The sequence below is a fragment of the Protopterus annectens genome, chromosome 4.part1 (genome assembly GCF_019279795.1).
Source record: "Protopterus annectens isolate FY-2018-M chromosome 4.part1, PAN1.0, whole genome shotgun sequence".
NCBI lineage: Eukaryota > Metazoa > Chordata > Ceratodontiformes > Protopteridae > Protopterus > Protopterus annectens.
In genome coordinates this window covers 370,688,369-370,713,549 of record NC_056734.1, presented here as the reverse complement: position 1 = coordinate 370,713,549, position 25,181 = coordinate 370,688,369, and the positions used below count along the sequence as shown (strand labels likewise).

General features: G+C 46.5%; 1 protein-coding gene across 1 annotated transcript in view; it reads right to left on the bottom strand.

Moving 5' to 3' along the window:
* ABCF3 (ATP binding cassette subfamily F member 3) overlaps positions 1 to 25,181 on the bottom strand; it is a 1,867,236-nt gene that overhangs the window by 555,234 nt on the left and 1,286,821 nt on the right. Inside the window, exon 16 of the mRNA XM_044070185.1 lies at positions 4,326 to 4,458. Coding sequence (XP_043926120.1) covers positions 4,326 to 4,458 — 133 coding nt within the window. The remainder of the gene's footprint in view (positions 1 to 4,325; positions 4,459 to 25,181) is intronic.

The following is a 25,181-nucleotide window of genomic DNA, read 5'->3' as shown; positions in this document are numbered from 1 at the left end:
AAACCGTTCCCATTTTGCGGAGTAAGCCTTTCTAGTAGATGGCCTTCTGGCCTCCAAAATGACATCCTGCACCTCTTTGGAGGTAGGGTCTGTTGTGGTGTTAAGGAATTTTCCATGCAGCGAGATTGAGTGTTTTCAGCTGACTGTGAAGAGTTTTGTAGCTGTGCTGAGTCAGCAGAAGAGGCATTAGAGGTAGGGACCAGGGAGGAGTATGTGTTAGGCTCCTCAGGAGTGGGTACCAGTGTTGTCTTGGCCAGTCTGGAGCAATCAGTATCATCTTCGGTCTGTCTGCTCTTGCTTTCAAGAGTACCTTGGGCAGAAGATGCAGAGGTGGGAAGGCGTAAACTGTCCATGCTGTCCAACTGAATGAAAGGGCGTCCACTCTCCAGGCCTTTGGATGAAAGGTCCTTGAACACAACTTTTCCAATTGATGGTTCCTGTGGGAGGCGAAGAGATCTATGTCTGGCCTCCCCCACGCTTGGATTATCTTTGTAAACACTTGAGGGTGCAACTTCCATTTGTGTGGATCTGTCATATTTCTGCTTAGGTTGTCTGCCAGCGTGTTTTCCAAACCTGGCAAGTACTGTGCCTGAAGTTCGATTTGCCATTCCAGAGCCAAGTTCCAAAGTGTCATGGCTAGTCTGCACAGGGGGTACGAATGTGTTCCTCCTTGTTTGTTTATGTACCACATTACTGTGGTGTTGTCTGTTCTTATCAATAATTGTCCTGGATGCAGGAGGTCCTTGAAAGCTGTAATTGCATTTATCACTGCTAGCATTTCTTTCTGATTGATGTGAAGGTGCTTTTCCTTTTGGGACCATTTGCCCTGAATGCACCTGTCTGCCATGTGCACCCCCCAGGCGTAATCTGAGGCGTCTGTTGTGATGACTTGATTTGCTTGAGGCTTGCAGAATGGGAGACCTGTGTTTGTTTGACATGCTTGGGCCCACCATAGAAATTCCTTTTGTAAACATGGAATTATTGGTATTATTGTTTCCAAACTGTGGCTGTGTTGCGACCATAGGTTTTTTAGGTACCATTGAAGTTTCCTCATATGCAACTTTGCACATGGGATTAAAAGAATGCAAGATGCCATGAAGCCCAGAGCCTGCAGGATTTTCCTTGCAGTAAGCCTGGTACAATTTGCTAGTATTTTGAAGTACTGAGTTAGTTGCCCTTGTTTTTCTGGCGTAAGATAGGCCATCTGGGTGTTTGTGTCAAAGTTGGCACCCAGGAAAATTATTTTCTGAGATGGTGTTAGCCTGGATTTCTCTTTGTTGACTGTGTATCCCAGGGAATTCAGTAACCGTGTTACATAAGCCAGATGTTCCAGAAGTATGTGCTTGCTGTCCGCTTGGATCAGGCAGTCGTCCAAATAAGGGTAAATTTGTATCCCTTGAAGTCTGCAGTAGGCAATTACTGATGCCAGGCATTTCGTGAATACTCTGGGCGCAGTAGATAAGCCAAAGGGCAATGCAGAGAATTGACAGTGAATTGAACCTGCAAGAAATCTGAGGTATCTTCTGCAGCTTTGTCTGATTGGGACATGCAGGTATGCCTCCTTGAGGTCCAATGTTACCAGCCAAAACTCCTTGCCCAGCATGGGAAGAAGTTGCTGTAATGTGAGCATCTTGAATTTTGGTACGAGTAAAAATGTGTTTAGGATGGATAAGTCCAAAATGGGTCTCCAGTCGGTTCCTTTTCTTGGTACCAGAAATAGCCTGGAATAAAAACCTTGACCTTGTTCGTGAGTAGGTACCTCTTGAATAGCTTTCATGTCTATGAGCTTTGAAATTTGTAGTTGTGCCTCTGCCCTTTGATTGTGTGGCAGGTTTGGCATGCCTCTCATTTTTGGAAGTGTGTGAAAATGAAATCTGTAGCCTCTGTTTATAACGTCCAGGATCCATTTGTCTGTTGTGACAATATGCCAATTTCTTGTAAATAATGCCAGCTTTCCTCCCAAGGGTGCTGCCAGCTGAGACTTGCTTGGCATGGAAAGGAGGAAGTCATTGGATTTGTTTCCTGTATTGTTGTGCACTGTGTTCGCCACCTCTTGGTGCTGGAGTTTGCCATTGCCTGCCTCTATATGATCCTTGTGATTGTCCTCTGCCCCTTGTGCGCCTGTATCTACCTCTTTGGGGCTTGTCCATGGCTGGAAAGGACCAGTTTTTTGAATGCCAATTTCTGCTAAAACGTGGTGGTTGAACCTGTAGAAAAGCTTTGACAGTTTGCATAGATTTGGCTTTTTCTTCCATTTTCCGTAGTATCTCCTCAGCATTAGTACCAAATAGCACATCCTTTTGTAAAGGAGCATCTAGTAGTTTAGCTTTCACATGATCAGGCAAGATTTGTTCCCTAAGCCAGGCATGTCTACGAATGACTGATCCTGTAACAGCAGCTCTACTTGAGGCCTCTAGGGCATCATAGCCACATTGTAAGGTGTGTTTACCCACTTGTTCTGCACTATGCATCATATCCTGCAACTCCTTCAAATCTGGTTGTTCAGGTTGAGACATTTTATTTCTTAATTGTGATAACAGAAACTGCTGATATTTAAGCATATGAAACTGACAATTTAAGGCCCTCATGGCTAGGGTGGCCGAAGTATATACCTTTTTTCCCCACCTTTCTAAGGATCTTGACTCTCTTTCGGAAGGTAGTGGATTTTTAGCAGTAGAGGCCTTCATTCCCTTGGGGCCTTGAGAAATGGTTTCAGGGTCAGCATTATGGCTTTTGTAAAGAAAATGGTGTGAGTTAGGAACTCTGTAGTACCTATCAGGCTTGACTGGGGCAGGAGGCAGGGAATCCGGATTAAGGCAAGCCTCTGCATAAACATCAAGTATATCCAAGACAGGAGGTATCGTCAGAGGTCTGTGTTGAGGTAACAAAAGAAATTCCCCAAGTCTTTTCTTGGAATCAGAAAAGTCTTGGCCTTCCCAATGGAAGTGTTCCCTCAAGGTGTGCAAGGTTTCCCCAAAAGAAAAATCCTCTGGAGGAGATGCAGAAGGAATGGACTGCTCTGCATCATAGTCTTCAAAAGGAGAGTAAGAGTGTTCCTCTACATCAGAATGTTCTGAAAAAATGGAGCCCTGATCAGAAGAGGGAGAATCTTCCTCTACTCTGGGTCTCTTGTCTGGAGGGGGTTGGGAACCCCTGATAAGAGTAATTAAATCCTCAGCCATTTTAAGCATCTGCTTTTTAGGCATGGGGCCTGAAGATGGGCCCTGTGCAACAGGCCTCTTGGGATGCCTGGCTGATTTGGACTTAGAAAAGGCCTTAATGGAAAAGGAAGATGAGGGTCTAAAGACACCATGGGTGGAAGTGGACCTGTCCATATTAGGAGGCTCAACGCTCACAGTGGCTTCGGTGGTTGTAGTCTGGGTATGGGCTGAGGTACCTGCGGTCTCGGTTACAGAAGACACCGCCAAAGAAGTGTCGTCGGTAGTCAGGGACTGCATAGGCGTCTCGCTGAGAACCGGACCACGTGTAGCCGGTTTTGGCGTGGTGTCGGTGGAGACCGCGGACCTCGCGTTTCGGTCCTTGTCCTGGCGGTTTTTGGACAAAACGTTAGTCGGAGTCTCCGACGACATTTTATAATCAAAGGCTTTACCAAAAAGGTGTTGGGCGAACTCCGCCCGATGCTTAATAGTGCGTTTATTGAAAGTAGCGCAAAAGCGACAGCCCGAGACGTCGTGGTCTGGGCCTAAACAAGGTATGCAGAGGGAATGGAATTCCTTATGCGGTATTTGCTTCCCACAAGAAATACAATTGTTAACTTTTTCTGACATCGGTCTGAGGCAAGAAACGTTTCCCCAACGGGGTACTTAGCTTTAATGAAGACTTCGGTTTCCAATTTTTTGTAAATTCAGGAGCTGGCCGACTGGCACTTGCGAACTGCTTCTGCTTCGGGCACCGCGCGGCAAAAAAGACTGAAGAATATGGCGTAGGCTGTGTCTTATATACCCCTGTCGCACTGACGTCAGGAAAGAAAGAGACAACAACCGACGCCGGACCTAGACTTTGGAATTCGGTCGACTGAGGGACCGCCTGACGGCAGAGAACCCCATCTGTGATTACTGCAGCTGTATGCACGATGAACATCTGGGTGCTTCAAATGGATTAACGCACTCAAACACTTGAGAGATCAGTATACTAAAATAAAGCATGTTGTATGTTTACAGAAATGATGCCAAACTTACTTTCCCTTCAGACGGGATTCTGTGATGATTGCAAAAATATGCATGAAGTGCAATAAGTGCAGTAGTCCTCCTTTCAGATAACTACCATAAAGCAATCTCATTTAATTTACAGAAAAGAATACCTACAACACAGATGCGGGACTCCAAGTCAGCAGATACGTTGAGGTTCTTGAACACTATCTTGTCTGGACTGTAGTAGAAATCAACCTCATCTAACTGAAGAACTGGAGGAGACAGCTTCTCAAAATTATCAGGAAATCTAGAGAAAAGAAAGCACATCAATAACAAAATTACTACTCTATAGCTATGCAGAAACTTAACATTAAGCAGCCTGAATCTCTGTGCTCCTGCTCTGGTCAGTGTTAACACTTCCCTCTCATTGTGCTCAACCTTTTTCCAGGTACTTATTTGCCTAATCATTTTACTGAAGCATTAAAAGGCATCCTTCTATAACAACACTCAGTCTATTTTGCTGTCATTTCCCTCATGTCCATTTGCATTAACCTATCCTTGCTTAGGGATATGTAGATTTGTATGCATTAACCTACCCTTGCTTATGGACATGTAGACTTGCATCTTATCTGTTAGCATGAAGTTTGTACTGCACCATGTCTTATTTTCAGTGGGAATTGCATCCCCGTGTAATGTGTAATGGTCTTCTTTCCACAGACTATACTACCTACCCCCCTTCTCTCTGCTGCTTCTGAAAGACTGCAGTATTACTGTAACTACACACTCAGTACAGTTGTGTACATTTACCATAAATGTAGATGTTTGAGTGTATTCACTGTTGCAGCCATCACATTTGGGTTATCCTGCCAGGGGTAGCCCTCAATCGGCCCGAATACCAGAGACTTAGTATTTCTGCGTCAGTTGCTGTCGCTCCAGGACTGATATCAGGTCGTCTGTGGTATAAAATTAGGCAGCTGACACCATTTCATCAGTTTTTTTTGCCCCAACTGTCAGGAGCCCCCAAATAAAGAACTAGGTTATGGTGGAAGAACACCACCAGTAGAAAGCAAATACCAAAAATTCCCTGTAAGGAGAGTGGAAGAGAGACAGAAAGGGGGTGGAGGGGGGGAAACCAGGAATGCAACAGTGAATACACTCAAACATCTACATTTATGGTAAGTGTACACAACTGTACTATGTTCTTCGTGTTTCACTGTTGCAGTCATCACATTTGGGTTGAAGAAAAGGATGGAGGCAGTCAAGAAGACTGGGGGCTGGCTAGGATGCCCTGCAAGACTGCAGTGGCAAAGCCTGCCCTGGATTCGGAAAAGATAGGCAGGTGGTAATGCTTGGTGAAGGTATGAATAGAAGTCCATGTTGCAGCCTCCAGGATGTCCCAGGTGGGGACCCCACTGAGAAAAGCTGCAGAGGTGGAGGTTGCCCTGGTGGAATGTGTCCTGACCCCCTTTGGGGGTGGTTTCCCATGCTGTTTGTAGCAGAAATGGATGCAGTGTGCTATCCATTTGGAGATTGTTTGTTTGGATATGGCTTTGCCCTTTGCCCCTGCTGTGAAGCTAACTAGCAATCGGTCAGCTTTTCTAAAAGATTTAGTCCTATCCAGACAGAATCTGAGTCATCTGTGCACATCTAGAGTGCAGAATTCTTTCCCCCTTGTTTTGTGGGTTAGGGAAAAAGGTGGGCAAATGAATGGGATTGGTTGAGAGCCACACTGGAGACCACTTTAAGCATGAAGGATGGGTTAATACTGAGGGAGACCCTGTCAGCATGGAAAATGATGAAGGGCTCTACAGCCATGAGTGCTTGTAGCTCTGAAACTCTTCTAGCTGAAGTGATGGCCAGAAGCAAGGCTGTTTTCCGAGAGAGGAATTTTAACTCTGCTGAAGCTGCAGGTTCAAAGGGGGGTAGCGTGAGCTTTTCCAACACAAAGTTAAGGTTCCAAGCTGGGGTAGGAGCTCTTCTGGGTGGCCTAAGTTGTTAGCCCCTCTTGGGAACTGTTTGATGAGATGGTGTGAGAAGAGAGGTGGCTCTGTGCTGTAATGAGCAGAGATGGCAGAGGCATGAATTTTAATAGAAAAGAAGGATAGACCTCTTTGTAGTAGGTCTGCTATGTAATCCAGGATGAGAGGTAGGGAGGGCTGTGCTGTTTGGGCTCCCTTAGCCTTGATTCCAAGTGCAAAACCTTTTCCACTTGTCAGCATACGATTTTCTAGTGCTGGGGCATCTGGCCTCACGTATAACATCTAGGACTTGTTTGCTTAGGCTGGCAGCTTGAGAAGATGTCAGGGAATAAGCCAGGCTGCCAGGTTGAGGGTCTGCAATTGGGGATGCATGAATTCTCCATTCTTCTGGTTCAGGAGTGTTGGGATCTGAGGTAGGTGCCACAGTGGCAGGGGTGACAGGCTGCGCCGCAGTGGGTACCAGTGCTGGCATGGCCAGTCTGGGGCAATCAGGATTGCCCTCGGCTTTTCCTCCCTTATTTTGAGCAGTACCCTTGAAATGAGTGATAGAGGGGGGAAATGCATAGACTGAGAAATTTACCCAATGGAAGGATAGAGCATCCACTTTCCAGGCTTTGCTGTGAGGTTCCCTGGTGCAGAATTTGCTGAGCTGATGATTGGAGTGGGAGGCAGAGAGATCCACCTTCGGGGTGCCCCATTTCTGGGTTACAGGGGTGAAGGTTCTGTGGTCTAGCTGCCACTCGTGTGGGTCTAGCAGGTTTCTGCTTAAGTTGTCTGCCAGATAGTTTAGGGAGCCTGGCAGGAATTCTGCTAGCAAGTGTAGTTACAAGGGTGAGGCCGTGTGCCAAAGGGTCATGGCGAGCCTGCAGAGAGGATAAGTGCGAGTCCTACCCTGCTTATTGATATACCACATTACTGTGGTGTTGTCTGTTTTGATCAGTAGAGGTCCCGGGGAGAGTAGGGGTCTGAAAGCTGTCAGGGTGTGCTGAACAGCTAGCCTCTCTTTTTGGCTGATGTGCAGATGTATTTGATTTGGGCTCCAATGGCCCTGAATGCACCTGCCGTCCAGGTGTGCACACCAGGCATAGTCTGATGCGTCTGTGGTGAGGGTCTGGGTGGCGTGGGGTTGTGAGAAGGGAAGTCCCTTGTGGTTGCATGATGCTGCCAACCAAAGAAAAGCTTTCCTTACACAAGGTATCGTCGGTATGATAGTCTCAAGCTCTTGAGAGTGTTGACACCAAAGGCTTTTAGGTACCATTGTAGTTTCCTCATATGCAGTCTGGCATATGGAATGAGTAGAATGCAGGAGGGCCTGGAGCTTGCAGGATTTTCCTTGCGGATAGCTGGGTTCTGGTGACTAGTTGAGAGAAGTAGCCTGTCAGGTAAGGCTTGTTTTTCTGGAGTAAGGAATGCTATCTGGGATGCTGTGTCCAGGCTTGCTCCCAGGAACACAATTTTTTGTGTGAGTACTAGTTTTGATTTCTTTTCGTTGAGAGTATACCCCCAGGGAGATCAGTAGGTCCTTTACAAAGGTCAGGTGCTGTAAATGCTTTTCCTGACTGTCTACCTGAATCAGACAATCATCTAAGTAGGGGTAAATCTGAATATTTTTTGTCTGCAAAAAGCAATGGCTGGAGCCAGGCATTTTGTGAACACACTGGGAGCAGTGGACAAGCTAAAGGGAAGTGCAGAGAACTGAAAGTGCACAGATTCTGCCCTGAAACATAGGTATTTCCTGCAAGATTCCCTGACTGGGATGTGTAGGTAGGCCTCTTTTAGATCTAGGGTGGCTAACCAAGCATCCTTGGAAAGCATAGGTAGAAGCTGCTGGAGGGTGACCATTTTGAATTTTGGTATCACCAGAAAGGTGTTTAGAATGGAGAGATCGAGGATTGGGCACCTGGTGCCTTCTTTTCCGGGTACCAGAACAAGTCTTGAATAAAAACCTTGGCCTAACTGGTCTGTAGGAACATGCTGTATTTGCCCTCATGGAGAGCAGGGAAAGGACTTGCTTTTTGGCCTCTGCCCACTGGTTTGGAGGAAGATCTGGGAACCTTTTGGGGTTGGCAGAGTGTGGAAATAAAATATGTATGTTGAGGACCCATCGATAGAAGCCCAGTTGTTTGCATGGAAGGAGAGTTTTGTTCCTAGGGGCACAAGCAGGTGGGCAGAGGTAAGGGGTGGAGGTGTAAAGTCATTGTTAGTTCTTACCATAAGGGGGTGTCTCAGCACTCCCTGTTTTTGAAGAGAAGGAACTCCACTGCTTAGATCTCTTCATTCCCTGGGGCTGCTGCCTGGGGGTTTTCTTCCCCTGGGCCTAGGCTGAGCTGGCCTGGAGGGGGCTGGAAAGGACCAGGGCTTGGAGGGGCAATGCCTACTGAACCTCGGAGGCTGGATCTGTTAAAAAGTCTGCCTGCATAGATTTAGCTTTTTCTTTCATCTTTTTTAAGACCTCTTCTGCCTTCATGCCAAACAAATTATCTTTGTTCAATGGTGCGTCCAGTAATTTTGATTTGACATGGTCTGGCAAGGTCTGTTCCTTAAGCCAAGCATGCCTTCTAAGGACTGAACCAGTGACTGCTGCCCTGCAAGATGCTTCTAGGGCATCAAAGCCACATTGGAAGGTGTGCTTAGTAACTTGGCTTGCAGAATGCATAAGCTCTTGTAATTCTTTATTTTCTGCACAAGCAGGAAAGGAAGATGTTTTTTTGTTTGAGGGGTTCCATGGTATGCTGCTGGTATTTCAGCATGTGGAACTGACAATTTAGTGCTCTAATAGCAAGAGTAGCAGAGGTGTATACTTTTTTACCCCATCTGTATAAAGCTCGGGAATCCTTGTCTGAGGGGGTGGGATTCTTAGATGAGGTTGCTTTAATTCCTTTAGGCCCTTGAGAGATGACCTCTGGGTCAGCAGTAGGATTTTTGAAAAGGAATTTGTGAGAGTCAGGGACTTTGTAGTACCGGTCAGGTTTCCTGGGAGCAGGAGGAAGGGTGTCAGGAGTTAAACTGGATTCTATAAAAACATCAACAACATCCAGGACAGGAGGAATGGCCAAAGGTCTGTGTTGTGGTAAATCTAAGAATTGCCTGAGTCTCTTTTTAGACTGAGGATAATTCTGATATTCCAATTGGAAATACTCCCTTAAAGTATGAAGGGTTTCACCAAATGAAAAACCCTTGGGTGGAGAGGCAGAAGGAATGGATTCCTCAGCATAAGAATCCTCATAAGCAGAGAGGGGTTGCATGCCTTCATATTCAGAAGCATCAGAGTCATCGGATTCCTGTTCAGATAAAACTATTGACAACAAGTCTCTTTTCCTTTTGGAAGGGGTAGCCTGCCTTCCCCTAGTAAGCATAATAAGGTCTTCCTTCAATTTAAGCATTTGAGATTGAGGCAAGGAAGCAGGTGCCTGAGCTTGGGTCATCGGTTTTTTTTACGTAGTTTGTACCCTGGGCTTTAGAAACTCTGTAGTTTTAGAAAGAATTGAAGATGCGAAAGAAGTCGTCGGTTTGTGTCAAGTATCGGTAGTGCGAAGTGATTCCTTGGAAGCCAGTGCCTGCTCAGTGGCTCCGGACCCATCCAAGGTAGAGACATCCGCAGAATCCTTAGTCGAAAAATAGTCTCGCTGGATACTGGACTTCGAAACTGTCTCAGCAGTGGCCTGCAAATCCACAGAAACAGGCAACAGGGGCTGCGAAAGCTCTTCACTGAAGACTGGAAAACTGACGACTAGCTTAATGGAAGTGACGGCAGTTTTGGACCTGTGTGGTCTGTCTCTGTCATTATTCCTTACGTTTTTTCAGAAGATCGATAGCTGGATGGCTTACCGAAGCCATATCAGAATTCGAGGACTGAGAGCGAAAATATCTACCTACAATAAGGGCCCAATGACGTATAGTTCTGGCACTGAACAAAGCACAAAAGTGACAGCGAGGGACGTCATGGTCTGGGCCTAAACAAGTGACACAGTAAGAACGGAAGTCTTGGTGTGGTATTTGCTTTCCACAGGCGAGACAATTGTTAACTTTTTCTGACATCGCTTAGAGCAAGATAAAAGGACTCCCAACTGGGTACTTTGCTTTAGAAGACTTCAACTTCTATTCGGAAACGAAAACTCAGGTACCGGCTGACCAGCACTCGTGCAACCTGCTTCTGCTTCGGGCTCCTCGGTAAAAAAAAGAGTGACGTAATGGCATCGGCTGCCAGATTTTATACCACTGACGACCTGATGTCAGTCCTGGAGCAACAGCAACCGACGCAGAAATACTAAGCATCTGGTATTCGGGCCGACTGAGGGCTACCCCTGGCAGGATAATCCAAATGTGATGACTGCAACAGTGAAACACGAACATCTGCATATGTGCATAATCACCAGAGAGCAGTACAGAACAGCAGAGTCTAACACCACTTACTAGGTTTCTGCTTTGATTACCATTAACTAAGTCATTATCTTACTCCCTGTCACAGAATTGTTAGCAAGCTGGGGATTTTAGACCACTGTCCAGTAAGTAATATACATTTGTCTGTCTTTATTTGATGCTGTATTAGTACCATCATCCTCATTTTGTGCAGTAAATTTCTTAACTGGGATGCACATTACTCTCTTGTATGTTTTCAAATATGCACAGAAACAGATATGCGACTCTTCCTCCAGCCTGTCACCAGCTCCTTTCTTATTTTACCACCATTGTGGCCATCCTAAAAAAACAGCACTTCATAAGAAATTAGTTACACCTTGTTTATACTTTGCTAAGAAGTTGTGTCTTACCATAACGTTCCATCTGTGTTGTTCATCTTCTTTCATTCATCACTGATGGGGGTCGGTTCCGAGCCCTCGGAACCGAGTCGGGCTATTACCAAGCTTGCGCCAGCCAAAAACTCTTGAGCTAAGCTTCTACCCACAATGCCCTTCTCCCTGTTGCCTCAGATAGAGTTTGCCCAGATAAACCAGAAAAGCAGAGGACCATTCTGCGCAAATGCCCCAAGTCATCATTTGGACCCAAAGTATCCCACAGGAGCCTTTGGAGGGGGAGGGAGGGTGGGAAGGGATGAATGAAAGAAGATCAACAACACAGATAAAATGTTATGGTAAGACATAACTACTTTATCTGATGTTGTTAATCTTTCCATTCATTGATGGGACAGAATCCCAAGCTACCTTAAGACCTATGGGTGGCCCTTATGGAAGAACGCTCCTGAGTACCACTGAGCCGAAGGAACCTGTCTCTCTGGAGACAACATCCAATTTGTAATGATTGATGAAAGTGTGGGGTTTAGACCAAGTGGTTGCTGCACAAATGTCATCCATAGAAGCCCTGGAATGGAAAGCTACAGATGTCACCATAGATCTAGTGGAATGGGCTTTAACCTGTGGCATAGGTTCTTTTGTGGAAGATTAAGAGAAAGTATGCAGTCCCTTAGCCATTTCAATAAAGTAACCTTGGATACAGAATTTTCCAATCTAGGTCCAGAAAAAGAAATGAAAAGTTGGGTCAGACTTGCGCATAATTTTAGTCCTGTCTAAATAGAATCTCAGTTGTGTGTGTACATCCAAGGAAAGTAGGCAGTACACTCCTTTAATAGAAAAAAAAAAGAACACTGGCAGGCCAATGGACTGATTGATGGAAAAGTCAGTAACAACCTTGGGAAGGAAAGATGGGTTCGTCCGGAGTGATACTCTGTCCTTGTGGAAGACCAAATAGGGCCTTATGATGCACAAAGCCTGTAGCTCCGAAACCCACCTGGCTGACGTAATGGCTACCAAGAATAAGGGTTTCCAAGACAAGAATTTCAGGTCACACTTTGCTACGGGTTCAAAGGGGGGTTGAGTCAAAGACTGTAGAACTAACGTGAGGTTCCATGGCTCTACAGGCTGTCTAACTGGGGGGCCTAAAGTGGGAAACTCCTTTGAGAAAGATTTTACATAAACATAGTGATACAAGAGGCATACCCATCCAGTTCTTTATGGTAATTCAAAATTGCTGCCAGATGTAGTCGTACGGTTGAGGCTGTGGCTCCCTCTTCAAAATCTTAGACAAGTAGTCCAAAACCACTATGACCGGAGCCAAATACGGGTCTAGTCTCTTATCCTTTGACCAGAGGGAGAACCTTTCCCATTTGTCCTGATATAGTCTTCTGGTGGATGGCTTATGAGAGGCCAGGATAATATCCCAAACAGGTAAGGAGAGATCAGCTTGCATGGCAACTAATGGAAGTGGAGAAACCAAGGTGTCAGCTTGAGAGTGGACAGATTCAGGTGGCTCAACCCTTGGGGGTGAACAATCAGGTCTGGGAGAGGGTCCAGAATCCACGGTGGGTATATACCAGATGAGGCCAAAGGAAGGGGAACCAAACTTGTCGAGGCTAAAAGGGGGATATGAGGATCACCTTGCATCTCAACCGATGAGCTTTCTTTAAGAACTGTGGAATCAGAGGAATGGGGGGATAAGCATAAGAAAGTCCTGTGGACCAAGCGTGAATCAGAGCATCCCTCGGGGACTCCCCCTTTGGGGGAAATAAAGCAAAATAGCTGCTGCACTTGTTCGATGAAGAGGCGAACAGGTCGCAGCACAGCTGGCCCCAGCAGCTGAAAAGTTCTGCTGCCACATCAAGATTGAAGGAAAACTTGTGGGGCAGGAGAATGCATCTGCTCAACTTGTCCACAATCATGTTGGAGCACCCTGGGATATGCATTGCTATCAGAAAGCAGTTGGAAGCCATCACCCATTGCCAAATCCTCATGGCCTCTTGAAACATGGGGTAAGACTTGGTTCCTCCTTGCTTGTTGATGTACCAGACTACTGACATATTGTCTGACTGAACTGCAATTGTTCCAGAAGGAAGAACCAGATGGAATGCCTGCAACGCTAACACCGCTCTCAGTTCTAGAACGTTGATATGCAGATTGGCCTCCACAGTGGACCATGCGTCTTGGACTGTCTTTCCCTCAAAATGGCCCCCCACCTGATCAGGGAAGCATCCGTGGTCACAATGGCTTTGGTCTGAGGGGACTGGAATGGGCGGCTCCAAAGTTCTGTGTCTGGCCTCATCCACCAAAGAAGGTCCTGCTTGCAGGAATTGGTTATCTGGATCTGTAAATATAGAGGGTGTTGATTCGGAAACCACTGAGAAAGAAGAAGCCATTGGAGAATTTGCATGTGCAACTTGGCAAGAGGCGCTATTGGGATTAAAGCTGCCATGGATCCTAGGGCCTGAAGAACATCTCTCGCTGAGACTGTTTTGACAGAGTATCCTGCAGAGCTGAAGCCTCAATCTCTGGAGTCTGTAAGCTGGGAGTGACATCAGACAGGATCAGGTGTTGAAGACTGCTCCGATTAATTCTATCTGCTGGGTAGGGACAAGGTTTGACTTCTCCCAGTGCACAGTTATCCCCAAATTTCCATCAGAGAAAGTGAGTATTGTAAGGCTGTTACCAGAAGATGCTTGGTGGGGGCAGTGAGGAGCCAATCGACCAAATATGGAAACACCCGGAATCCTTGTAGTGTCAAGTGAGCTGTAACCACTGCCATGCACTTTGTGAACACTCTGAGGGCTGTAGAGAGACCGTACAGCAGGGCGCAAAACTGATGATTGGCTCCTAGCCAGAAGCGAAGCGGACTCCTGAAGTGCTTGTCCATTTTGATGTGGTAATACGCATCCTGGAGAGCTATTGAGCACATTCAATTGCCTTCTCTCAAAAAAGGGAGAATGGACTGAATCATGACCATCCAGAATTTGGTTTGGGTGACAGACTTGTTCAAACTACCGAGATCCAGAATGGGTCTCCAGTCCCCTGTCTTTTTTGGCACCTAAAAGAATCTTGAGTAAAATCCAGATCCACATTGGTCTGGTGGGACTGGTTGGATGACTTTTTTCACGCAGCTTTTTTATTTCTGAAGCTGCCTCTTGCTTTTGACTGGGTAGAACATTGGGAAGTTTTGTTGGAAGTTTCGGATAAGAAATAAGGGGAATGGTGTATCTTCTGGTAATTATACTCTGCACCCAACAAGCAGTGGTAATACAGTGCCAGGGAGTTTGATGTGGAGAGAAACGACCCCCGACTGCTTCCAGAGGCAAGCAATTGGGCAGCTCTTCAGGAGGGCTAGTAAGACTGCCCAGATAGAGTCTCTGGAGCCTTGGTTATGTGGACCCTCTCTGCCTCTAAAGGGGCGTCTTCCGGAATTATTACCCCCCCTCTCCCTCTGGGGGTATCACCATGTTCAGCACGGAAAGGACCCTGAGATTTTTTTGTGCCATATCTTCCCACTCCTCTGGTTCCCGGAAAAGGAACGTTGAGGGTGCAAAAATATAGGCCTACAGCAGACAGGGTTTTGCCATCCTGTTCGCACCTGGCTAGCGTGTCCTTCACTTTGGAACCAAGAAGGGAGAATGCTTCGATGGGAGCATTCAGAAAGGAAGACTTGAAGGGATCCGCGAGGTAACAAATGCGCATCCAGGCATGATGCCTCATAACAATGCCTGAATCCGCAGCTCTAGCCGTCCCTTCGGTTGCATGTGAATCATGGACGAGTTGGAGATAGATTCCAGGGTAGCAAGCTGCAAGACAACTTTGTCCCGTACCTGCGAGTGTTCCAAAGAGTTCTGAGGTCAGGTCTCTTTGGATCCTGGTAAAATGTGCAAAATAGTTCAGGGACCGAATGGCAAAGGTCACTGATGCAAAGACTCACTTCCCCAATCTGTCCACAGCCCGGGACTCCCTGTTGGGTGGATGGACAGCAGGACTCTCTTCAGACCAATGTGGGTTCTCCTCAGGAGGGGAAAGAATTTTGTCAGGTCTCGGAGGTATCGCCTCAACAGAGTAAGTGTTCTTCCATGCGTGTTGCACTACGAGCTGGACTAGTTTGTCGGCATGCGGGGTCACCCAAGAGGTAGATGGCCGGGCTTGAAACGCCTGCAGGAACACTGACTCGTCAGAGGAAGGGTTGGAGAGCTTCCAGTCACCCCTCTGCTTTAACATTTCAAGGATGTCTCCGAAGGAGACATCATCAGGGGATGACCGTGGGGACCCTTCACCATCATCGTAATCCATGTCTTCTGTTAGAGACTGATCAGGGAAGTCAACATGCTTCCTCTTGCATGATCTCTACCGTGGGGGATCCTCAGTGGGGGCTTCCGAGGAGGACTCGGAAGAGTGGGTACCCTGAGAACAGGGGTTTCCTGCGGCTTCCCTGCCAGTATCCCGGGGAGGTGGCCCATGGCACGTGTAGCTCAGGGAAAGAAAAGTGGGGTTCCGATGTCGGTGGAATGCTTCCAGAAGTGAGTGGCCTCTCCATCACATGGAAAACAGGCCCACCCAAAGAGGGATGGGAGCCCGGAACAGAGGACAAGCTTGGAACTGGGGGTCACACCACGCTCTATCGAACCCGCTCCTGAGGATGAAGCCATAAGCCAGATCGGTGCAGACGAGGCTACCAGTACAGAGGACGAAACCGAAGGACCACACGGAACCGTGTCCTGACCTGAAAAGCCAGCCACCCAATCATGAGGTTGAGGAAGGACTGGTTCAGCAAGAACAGAGGACCAAAGGGACAGATCCGAAGCCTCAGTGAGGTTCACTACAGGAGCCGAGATGGGGGGGGGGGGGTTCCGGGAAGGATGTCGGAGCAGGCAGCTTTGGAACCAGGATGGTCGAAAGAGGAGAATAGGATGGAGTCCTTGGAGAGGTCAACCCAAGTCCTGCCTGAATATGGGTCTTGGAAGACGTGGGTATCACCCTGGCTGCCAACAGCTGAGCCACAAGATGCACCACATCAATTTCTTTAAGGCTCTTGGTGGATCTCGTGGATATGCCGGACGGGGGAGTTAGGTCGCTCTAAGAAAGGGCTATACACTTGACCCAGGAACGGATCTATGGACGGAGAGTATTGGGTCCGTGGTGCGTGATCTGCTGGCACTGGTGTCTCGAGCTTAGAGACAGGAATTAGTGAGGTGAAATCCAGTCTTGTCACAATAGAGCTCGATGCCGAAGGGGCACTCGGAGCTGAAACGGGATGTTCAATCATCACTGCAGAGATAGTCATCAAAGGCGTGCACTGTGTCAAAATGGCCACAGGTGCCGAAGTCATAGCAGGCGAGGTGAGGTCTATAGTCGGTGCCGGAGGCAGTATCAGACCTGGCGACGAAGTTGGCACTGACATAGCAACAGTCAAAGTACTCGGAGCAGACGAGGACGGTGCCGAGGAGTCAGATTTATGCTCCGAGGATAGCTTTTGAATTTTTGGTTTCACAGACTTGCCCCGGTCACCTGAGTGTGAAGTGGGAACCGAATGGGGCCTTTTCTTAACTTTCGTAGGAGGAGTTGAGACCTCCAATGCAGAAAGGGCTTCTGAAAAGGGTGATTTAAGTAGTCCCTTCAGAATTAGTTTATTCTTCCGCTCGTTCAGAGTGCGTTGGCTGAATCTTTGACAAATCCCAAAGGGAGGCTGCACCAAAAGGTGGGGCATCCCTAAACAATAAACACAATCATCATGAGAGTCACTATTAGGTAGTTTACCATTACACGAGGTACAGTGCTTGAAACCCGATGTACCCTTCTTATCAGACATCTTGAGAAGTAAAACATAACAATTCAAAACACAAGAGAAAGGCAAACTCTATTCTCCCAAGTCAGAGAAAAAGATTTAAATACACGCAGGATGCATCAACAAACCCAATATCGAACACACCAACTAGACCTGAAAGGACTGGGGAAAGAATACCAGTGATGGTATTCAAGGAATACTTCAAGGGTAAAGAGAAATGGCCGTACCAGCAATGGTACTTAAAAAAGGTTACCAATGGGTAGAGATAGGAAGAAAAATATCTAAAACTACTATAACTCGACAGGAAAAAGACTGTAATTCACAAATAGTAAGAAACAAACAAGTTTTCCACACAAAATATCAAAAACGTTTCCACTTAGCTGAGAGCTTGGCTAAAACACGTCTTTACGGCTATGTGGCAAAAGAGATCTGGGGTAACAAGGAGAAGGGCACTGTGGGTAAAAATGTAGCTCGAGAGTTTTTGGCTGGCGCAAGCTTGGTAATAGGCCGACTCAGTTCCAAGGGCTCGAAACCGAGCCCCATCAATGATGAATAGAAAAAAGATTAACATCAGATCAATTACTAACATGGGGTAGAGGGGCTGTGCATGTGGAAGAAGGCAAAAGGCTCAGTATGCGTAAACTACATAACAGAAAATGGGATATGATTTGGATACAGGCTGCACTACAATAACACGTGGCAAGAAGGTGGAGAGAGAATGGCAACAGCAAGAAAGGACTGGACTTCAGTAAATACTACAACTTTCAGAAGGGATGGGTATGAAATGTATTGCCAGTGGCTATGGTGAAGAATTTAAGGACTGTCCGTGGCTCAGCAAGTAGCAATTTTACCTCCATTACTGCAAAGATGGAAACTTACAAGTTTTATTCCCACACCAGATGCCTGGTGTTACAATCTAATACTAATGCTTTAAGTGCGGCATTAGGATGTAATACATGTCTTAAGCTGTAAATCAAGATCCCACCACCTGAGTTAGTGGTAGTTCAGGTAGATATTAAAAATTCAGTAGTGCCTGATAAACAGTGATGGAGTCTCTCCAGAGTACCTTACTAAATTTCAACTATATGCTTCAAAAACATCATGCCTCTCACAAGGAATTAGATCATAGGCATAGGAAAACAACCTAGTAAATAAAACTAAAGTAAATTATATTAAATAAGTACATATGTGACAGATGGAATTAAAGACGGAGCATAAGAAGGGCAACTGCACACAGCCTAACTGCAACAGCAGTGTGGTTTTGACCGACCTCATGCTGTCTTCAGACAGCATCCTTGAATACTGAAACTGTTGACCATGCACAAATCACGTGCAATTAAGAGGAACACAATTCCAAACATACTTATTCATTCTTAGTCGCATGAACTTTAAAAAAACTTCACTGCATGTAGACTTTTGTGTTTACATTTCAGTGATAAAGAAAACTAAACCCTATCTGCATTTATCATTTTGCTTTCCAGGAAACTCCAGGTATAACCCACACATCCAAAAATACAATGGGTAGGAGGTTTTGATCCCATAAGTGGTTTTATCATCGGCTAAATGCAATATTATTTTAAAGTAGAAACTAAAATGCAGAGGAAGAGAATTATTAACAAATAGGTGATGTCTTTAGTTATTTGTCCTGTATAAAACAAAAACAAATGAAAAAAGCCTGGGCTTTGTGGTGTAGAAGGATAAAGATCAGACTACAAACTTGATGACCAAAGCTAAAATAGTGGATTGGGCAATGGAAGAACTAGGAAGGTGACTTAGGAATGAAGGTCTAACATTGGCACATGATATCTGTACTTGGAGGGAGTGGTGGCTTCTGTTTAGGTGGTTTTAATCAAGCAAGTGGAGACTTGCACAACATCACAATGGCCAAGACTGGGGACATGGGCTTAGTGATCCCAAGCTGTGGACAAAACTCTATTAAAGAACAGGAGGAAGAAAATACATACCTGGAGAGGTCACAGTATTCCTGTAGTGATGTGGGAGCTTACATCAGCCATCAGTAACAGAGTTAGGGTCTTACTTAAACACTCTCATTGCTGTGATGCCAACGAAGACACACAACTGAGTAATGTCTCAGTAGTGAGGGAATGAATACGCTTAAGGCCAAGAGATGTGAGGCCTGAAGGTAGGCAAGTACAGAGGCAAAAAGCCAGGAAATAAAAAGTGAAAGTCTGGTTTGAGTAGTGACTACATTACAGGTTCATAGGTGTGTACTAGGCTAATGGCCCTGGAGCCTTTACAAGCCTAACGCATAGGATTACCCTGGCATCGTGCCACTCGACCTTAGTTCCCAAGTGCCTCCGTCGAGTAGACCCACTGGAGTGATCCCCAGGGTGAATTTTCTATTTCCTATCCACTCATCAAGATTTCTATTGAAGATGGCCAGTGAGGCACTCCGCTTGACACATATAATAAGTCTATTCCATAGCATGGGCAGTTCTCTGGGTTATGAACTTGTCCCTCCAGCTTGTTCTGTTCATTGTGGTAATGAGATTAAGATCTCTGGAGCATGTAGTGTGGAGGGATTGAGATTTTGTTAGATGTAGCATTTCTAAAACAGCGGGTCAGACAAGGCTTTTGTAAGTCAAGCCTCTAAGCAGGCAATTTGAGACAGAGAACAGATGGAGTTGTGTGTGTCTGTCCATACAGGACAAGTGTTTAAAGCCTAGGATCCTCTGTGAGGTACTTTTTTGGCCTCTCCAGTTGTAGCAGGTGTCTAGTGAAGTACATGCCAAATGGGGCATTGTGCTCGATGAGTGGCCTAATGAGGGAAGAGTAGAGGGAGATAATGACCTCTTTCTTCCTGGATGCAAAACCCTTAGTAATGAAATGTGCCACATAGAAGGACTTTCAGACCACAGTGGCAATGTGGTGGTCATAAGAGAGGTTGCTGTCAATCTGTGTTCCCAGATCTCTTATGAAGCCTTCTGTGTTCAGTGGACTACCATCGATGTGGTAATTCATGGGAACCAGGTTTTTCCCAATGGGGATGATGACATATTTTGGCATTGAGCTTAAGGCCATGGTTCTGACACCAGTCGTTGCTCTCAGTGAGGCCTTTCTATAGGATGTCAGCATCACTTGGGGAGTTAATTATGGCTTCCAACTTGCAATTGTCTGCAAACTTTGTCTGCCAGAGACCCTTCGTGCTGGCCTGGACTTCAGAGAAGTAGATACCAAACAGGAGAGGACCCAGGACCGAACCCTGTGTGACTCCCACTTGTGACGTCAGTCTGACTTGGAGTCAGCTACTTTCACACTGTAGGCTCTGTGAGCCAGTTTGCAACCCACCTAGTGATATAGGGGTTGATGCCTAGCTTAGTGAGTTTTTCTATGATTCTTGAGTGGGGAATGGTATCAAAGGCCTTGGCCAGGTCAAGGTAGGCTGCATGAACCACCTTGTCTACATCCACAGCTCTCGTGACTGACTCAAAGAAGTCGACGAGGTTGAGCAGGCATGATCTACCCTTCACAAAACCAAACTGTGTGGGATCCAGACTTTGATAAAGTACATCCAGACAAGTTTACTACATAATCATTATTTACAACATTTAACTCAGTACCACTTGCCTTTTTTATACGTCTGGTAGTTGGAGTTATATTCCCCACAACTGTCCCGTCCATGTTCATAGTTTCTGGACCTCTTTTTACCACAATTCCTCCCTGATTCACGAAAATTCTTGACCATATAGCCCAGATTAGCTGTTTCACTAAGTCCTGGAAACTTCCTCTCTTCATCACTGTTATCATTCACAAACGAAGATTCACTGCCTGCTGATGTAATGTAGGCATTGTTTACTTTTCTTCCTGCTTCTTGCTGAAATCTCACCCTCTGCCGTTTCTCTGACTGGCTAGTTGAAACATTAAATGCAGACTTCTGTTCATAGTCACGTAAATCCCTCTGCAGTTTATCCTTCTTGTGAGCAACAAGTTCTTTTTTATAACCTAACAGTCTTTCATTCATTCCAGCCAGAAAACTTTCTAAAACTGAACTGTTAGACTGCTGAATGATGTTCTGACACGCCTCTTTCATCTCGGTCACTAATTTCCTTCTTTTAAGGTTGTCTCTCTCAATAAGAATCTGAACCCACTCAGTGCTACATTTGTGGGAAGCAGCTATCCATCTAGCATGGAAGCTTTTCTCTTCTTCCTCATGTAAATGAAAGGGAGAGGAATGACTTTTCATAGCTCTCAAGCCTCTAGGGGTAATGTTAAGCTCCACATCTGCTGTTGCAGGGGCACTTTTCCAGTATTTATTTGGTGTAGGTAGAACAGGATGGGGGCACCTAGGTGGTGTGTGTGTGTGTGTGTGTGTGGGGGGGCACCGTGGAGCCCTTTTGCCTAGGGCACCAGCTGACCTAAGGCTGCTGCTGTTTGCAGACTTAAAGTGTTAAAGAAAACAGTTAGTTATGTACTCACCATAACGATCGATGTATGTGGTCCATCTTGCCTACATTCATTACTGATGGGTTCGGAGCCGACAATCGGCTCCGACTCGGCCAACTATTTTCAAGCACGAAGTCTCTAACTGGCTGGGCTAACTGATATCCCAGGATGCAACTCTCCCAAACCCCCAGATCTTGTTTGCATAAGTCGCAATCACTCCACACACACATAAACCCTAATAAGAGGATTATCGTCCCCCGGAAGGGAAAAAATAAACCAATTCTGAAGGGTCTCGAAACAATTATCCTCCAAATCCATAGGCAGGGGGAAGGTGGGAGGGTATGTAAGAATGTAGGCGAGATGGACCAAATACATCGATCGTTATGGTGAGTACATAATTAACTGATGTTATGTGGTCCTATCTCGCCTACATTCATTACTGATGGGACAGCGTCCCTAGCTCCCCTAATCCGGGAGGCTCAAAGGAAAACACTCCTGAGAACCGTGGAACCAAAGGAAGCCCGGCCTCTAGATGCCACGTCCAATTTGTAACGAGATACAAAGGTATGATGAGAGGCCCATGTGGCTGCAGCCCAGATGTCATCTAAGGAAAGCCTGGTATGATAAGCTACTGAAGTCGAAACCGCCCTAGTTGAATGAGCCTTGACTGAGAATGGTAAACGTCTGCCTGCTGAAGAGTAAGCAAAGGTAATGCAATCCTTAATCCATCTGGAAATTGTGCACTTGGAGACAGAGAAACCCGTCCTATTCTCCTAAAAGGAGACAATTGATCTGATTTCCTTGACTGTTTAGTCCTGTGTAAATAAAATCTTACTTGTCTATGGACATCCAATTGATGAAATTTGTACTCCGCCTTGTCGGAGAAGTTGGGAAAAAATACAGGTAACTCAATGGACTGGTGGAGATTAAGGGTGGATGACACCTTGGGGAGAAAGGATGGGTTAAGTATCAATGAACCCTGTCCTTATGGAATATTAAATACGGGGGCCTAATGGACAAAGCTTGGAGTTCAGATACTCTTTTAGCCAATGTAATGGCTACCAAAAAGGCTGTTTTCCAGGGAGGAGGGGGGGTGGGGTTGGGGTGCTTTGCCTTGCAAACACAAGGTGCAGGAGTTTGAGTCTCACAAGGGACAATTGGCTAGGCTTAAAATGGCTCACAAGGGCAGTTAGCTTAGTACTAATCTATGAACCTATGAACCTATGAAAAATTTTAATTCACAAGTGGCAGCCGGCTCAAAGGGGGGAAGGGATGGCTTGCAATACCAGATTTAAATCCCATGGCATAACGGGTGTTGACACAGGAAGACGTAATAACCAGGCCCCTTTTAGAAATGCTTTGCAAAGTCTATAGCTCATGAGAGCAGGCTCATGGAATACGTGGAAGTTAGAAATGGCCGCCAGCTGTACCTTAATGGTGGAAGGAGCAGAGCCTTGTTGGAAAAGCAAAGCTAAAAAGTCTAGGACCGCTGATATCGGGGCTGTGAATGGATCTAGGCCTTGTGAGTGAGCCCAGATGGAGAAACTCTTCCACTTGCTATAGTAAATTTTTCTGGTGAAAGACTTACGTGATGAAGAAAGGATATGGACCACCTCAGGTGATAAGGAATGTAGTCTAATTATTGATGGAAGTGGAGCAGCCAGGCTGTCAACCTGAGAGATTGTAGGGAGGGGTGCAACTGTCCTGACATACGAGTCAAAAGGTCTGGTAATGGATCCAGAATCCAAGGACTGTCCACTGCATGCCGCTGAAGGAAGGGGAACCAAACTTGGCGAGGCCAGTGTGGAGCAATAAGAATCATCTTGCTTCCCAAACGAATGGCTTTCTGAATCACTCTTGGTAACAGAGGAGATGGAGGAAAGGCATACAGCAGACCGGGAGGCCAATCGTGGACTAGAGCATCCCTGGGTGATTCCCCCTGTGGGGGGATCAGAGTGAAGTAGTCGCTGCATTTGGTGTTGAGGGGACTGGCAAAGAGATCGCAGCAAGGCTGACCGCACCTGCTGAAGATCCGAGTCACAACTCGGCTGTTCAGGGACCACTTGTAAGGCAGCAGAATAGCTCTGCTTAGCCTGTCTGCTATCACGTTAGATTTTCCCGGAATGTGCGTTGCCACTAGGAACCGTTGGGAAGACACTGCTCAATCCCACACTCTCATGGCCTCTCTGCAGAGTGGATATGACTTGATTCCCCCTGGTTTGTTCAGGTACCAAACAACTGACATGCTGTCCGAGTGAACAGCAATCGCTCCCCTTGGAAGAAAGCTCTGAAATGCTTGCAACGCTAACAGCACTGCTCTCATCTCTAGGACACTGATGTGTAGGTGTACCTCGTAATCCTGCCAAGTGCCTTGGACCGTTCTGCCCAGATAATGCCCCCCCCCCACCCTATCTGGGAGGCGTCCGTGGTCACTGTGGCAGCCGGAGAAAGGGGAAATAGATTCATGCCCTTGTTCAGGTTGGAATGACATAGCCACCAATGGAGATCCTGCTTGCAATGTTCTGTGAGACGAATCAGGTGAGAGAGGGGTAATTTTTGATAGGACCATTGGGCTGAAAGGAGCCACTGAAGGACTCGCATGTGAAGCCTGGCTAAGGGTATTAGCATGATGGCCACCGCCATGGAACCCAGTAACTGAAGAAGGTCCCAGCCAGGTTAGGTTAGAATCTCGACCTGAGACTGCAACGCCATTATTCTTTCCTGAGGTAGAAAGGCCCTCATTAGAATCGAATTTAATTCTGCGCTTATAAAGACAACACGCTGCGAGGGCAGCAAGGCAGATTTTCCCCAGTTTACTGTAATCCCCAACTTTTGACAGAGATTTAAGGTAGCCTCCCTGGCTTGGATGAGTAGATGCCTGGTGGGGGCGGTAAGGAGCCAATCGTTCAGGTAAGGAAACATCTGGAATCCTAGACGTCTCAGGTGAGATGTCACCACTGCCAAGCATTTGGTGAACACCCCGGGGGCTGTGGTGAGACCAAACGGCAGGGCTCGAAACTGGAAGTGACTATCTCCCAGCCGGAAGCGTAAATGGATCCTGGATGTCTCATTTATCTTGATGTGATAATAGGCATCCTTGAGGTCGATGGAACACATCCATACTCCCTCTTCCAACAATGGGAAGATGGATTGAAGAGTGACCATTCGGAATTTGGATTTCAGGACGTAGTGATTTAATCGGCTGAGATCCAAGATGGGCCTCAGGTCCCCTGTTTTCTTTGGCACCAAAAATAGTCTTGAGTAAGTTCCTGATCCGATCTGGTCTGGGGGGACCGGTTGGATGACTCCTTTTCTTAGTAGCTTTGATATTTCTAACGCTACTTGATCCCTTTGACTGGGTGGAACGTCCAGGATTCTTTTGATTGAGGGAGGAAGTGAAATAAAGGGGATGGTATAACCTTCTGTGATTCTGTGATTATTCGAAGCACCCATCGATCCTGAGTTATGCTCTCCCACGCTTGAAGATGCTTCGAAAAGCGACCCCCGACTGGCTCTGGAGCAGCACAGCCGGGCAACCCTTCAGGGATGCTGATAGGAAGATCCGCAAAAGGAGGTGTGGTCTCCCAGGTTGCGGGGGCCTCCTCTGCTCCTAGGACGGCGTCTTCCAGAATAATTTCCCCCACCTCTGCCTCTGGAGGGGGAACTCACCTTGAGTGACTGTGATTTTTTGAACCACATCTTCCCTCCTCTCTGAGCCTTGGGATAAGGCCTAGAGGGGAAAAGAAAAACAGGCCCCTATGGCAGATAAAGTCTTACACACCTGTTCACATCTAGTGAGAGTCTCTCTCACTTTTGGTCCAAAAAGACAGGACCCATCAAAGGGGGCGTCTGTGAAGGAAGACTTGAAGGCCTCCACGAAGTGACATAGGCGCATCCAGGCTTGTCTCCTCAGAGCAAGGCCTGAGCTAGCTGCCCTGCTCGCCCATTCGGCTGCATAGGATATGAGCCTCATGGACGAGTTAGCTATGGAACCAAGGGTAGACAACTGGGCGTTAACGGTCTGTGCTAACGCCTCAAGCATGTTACCCGTCAAGGTATCTCCCAACTCTTTAAGGAGATCCCGCTGGAGCAGAGTAAAGTGACA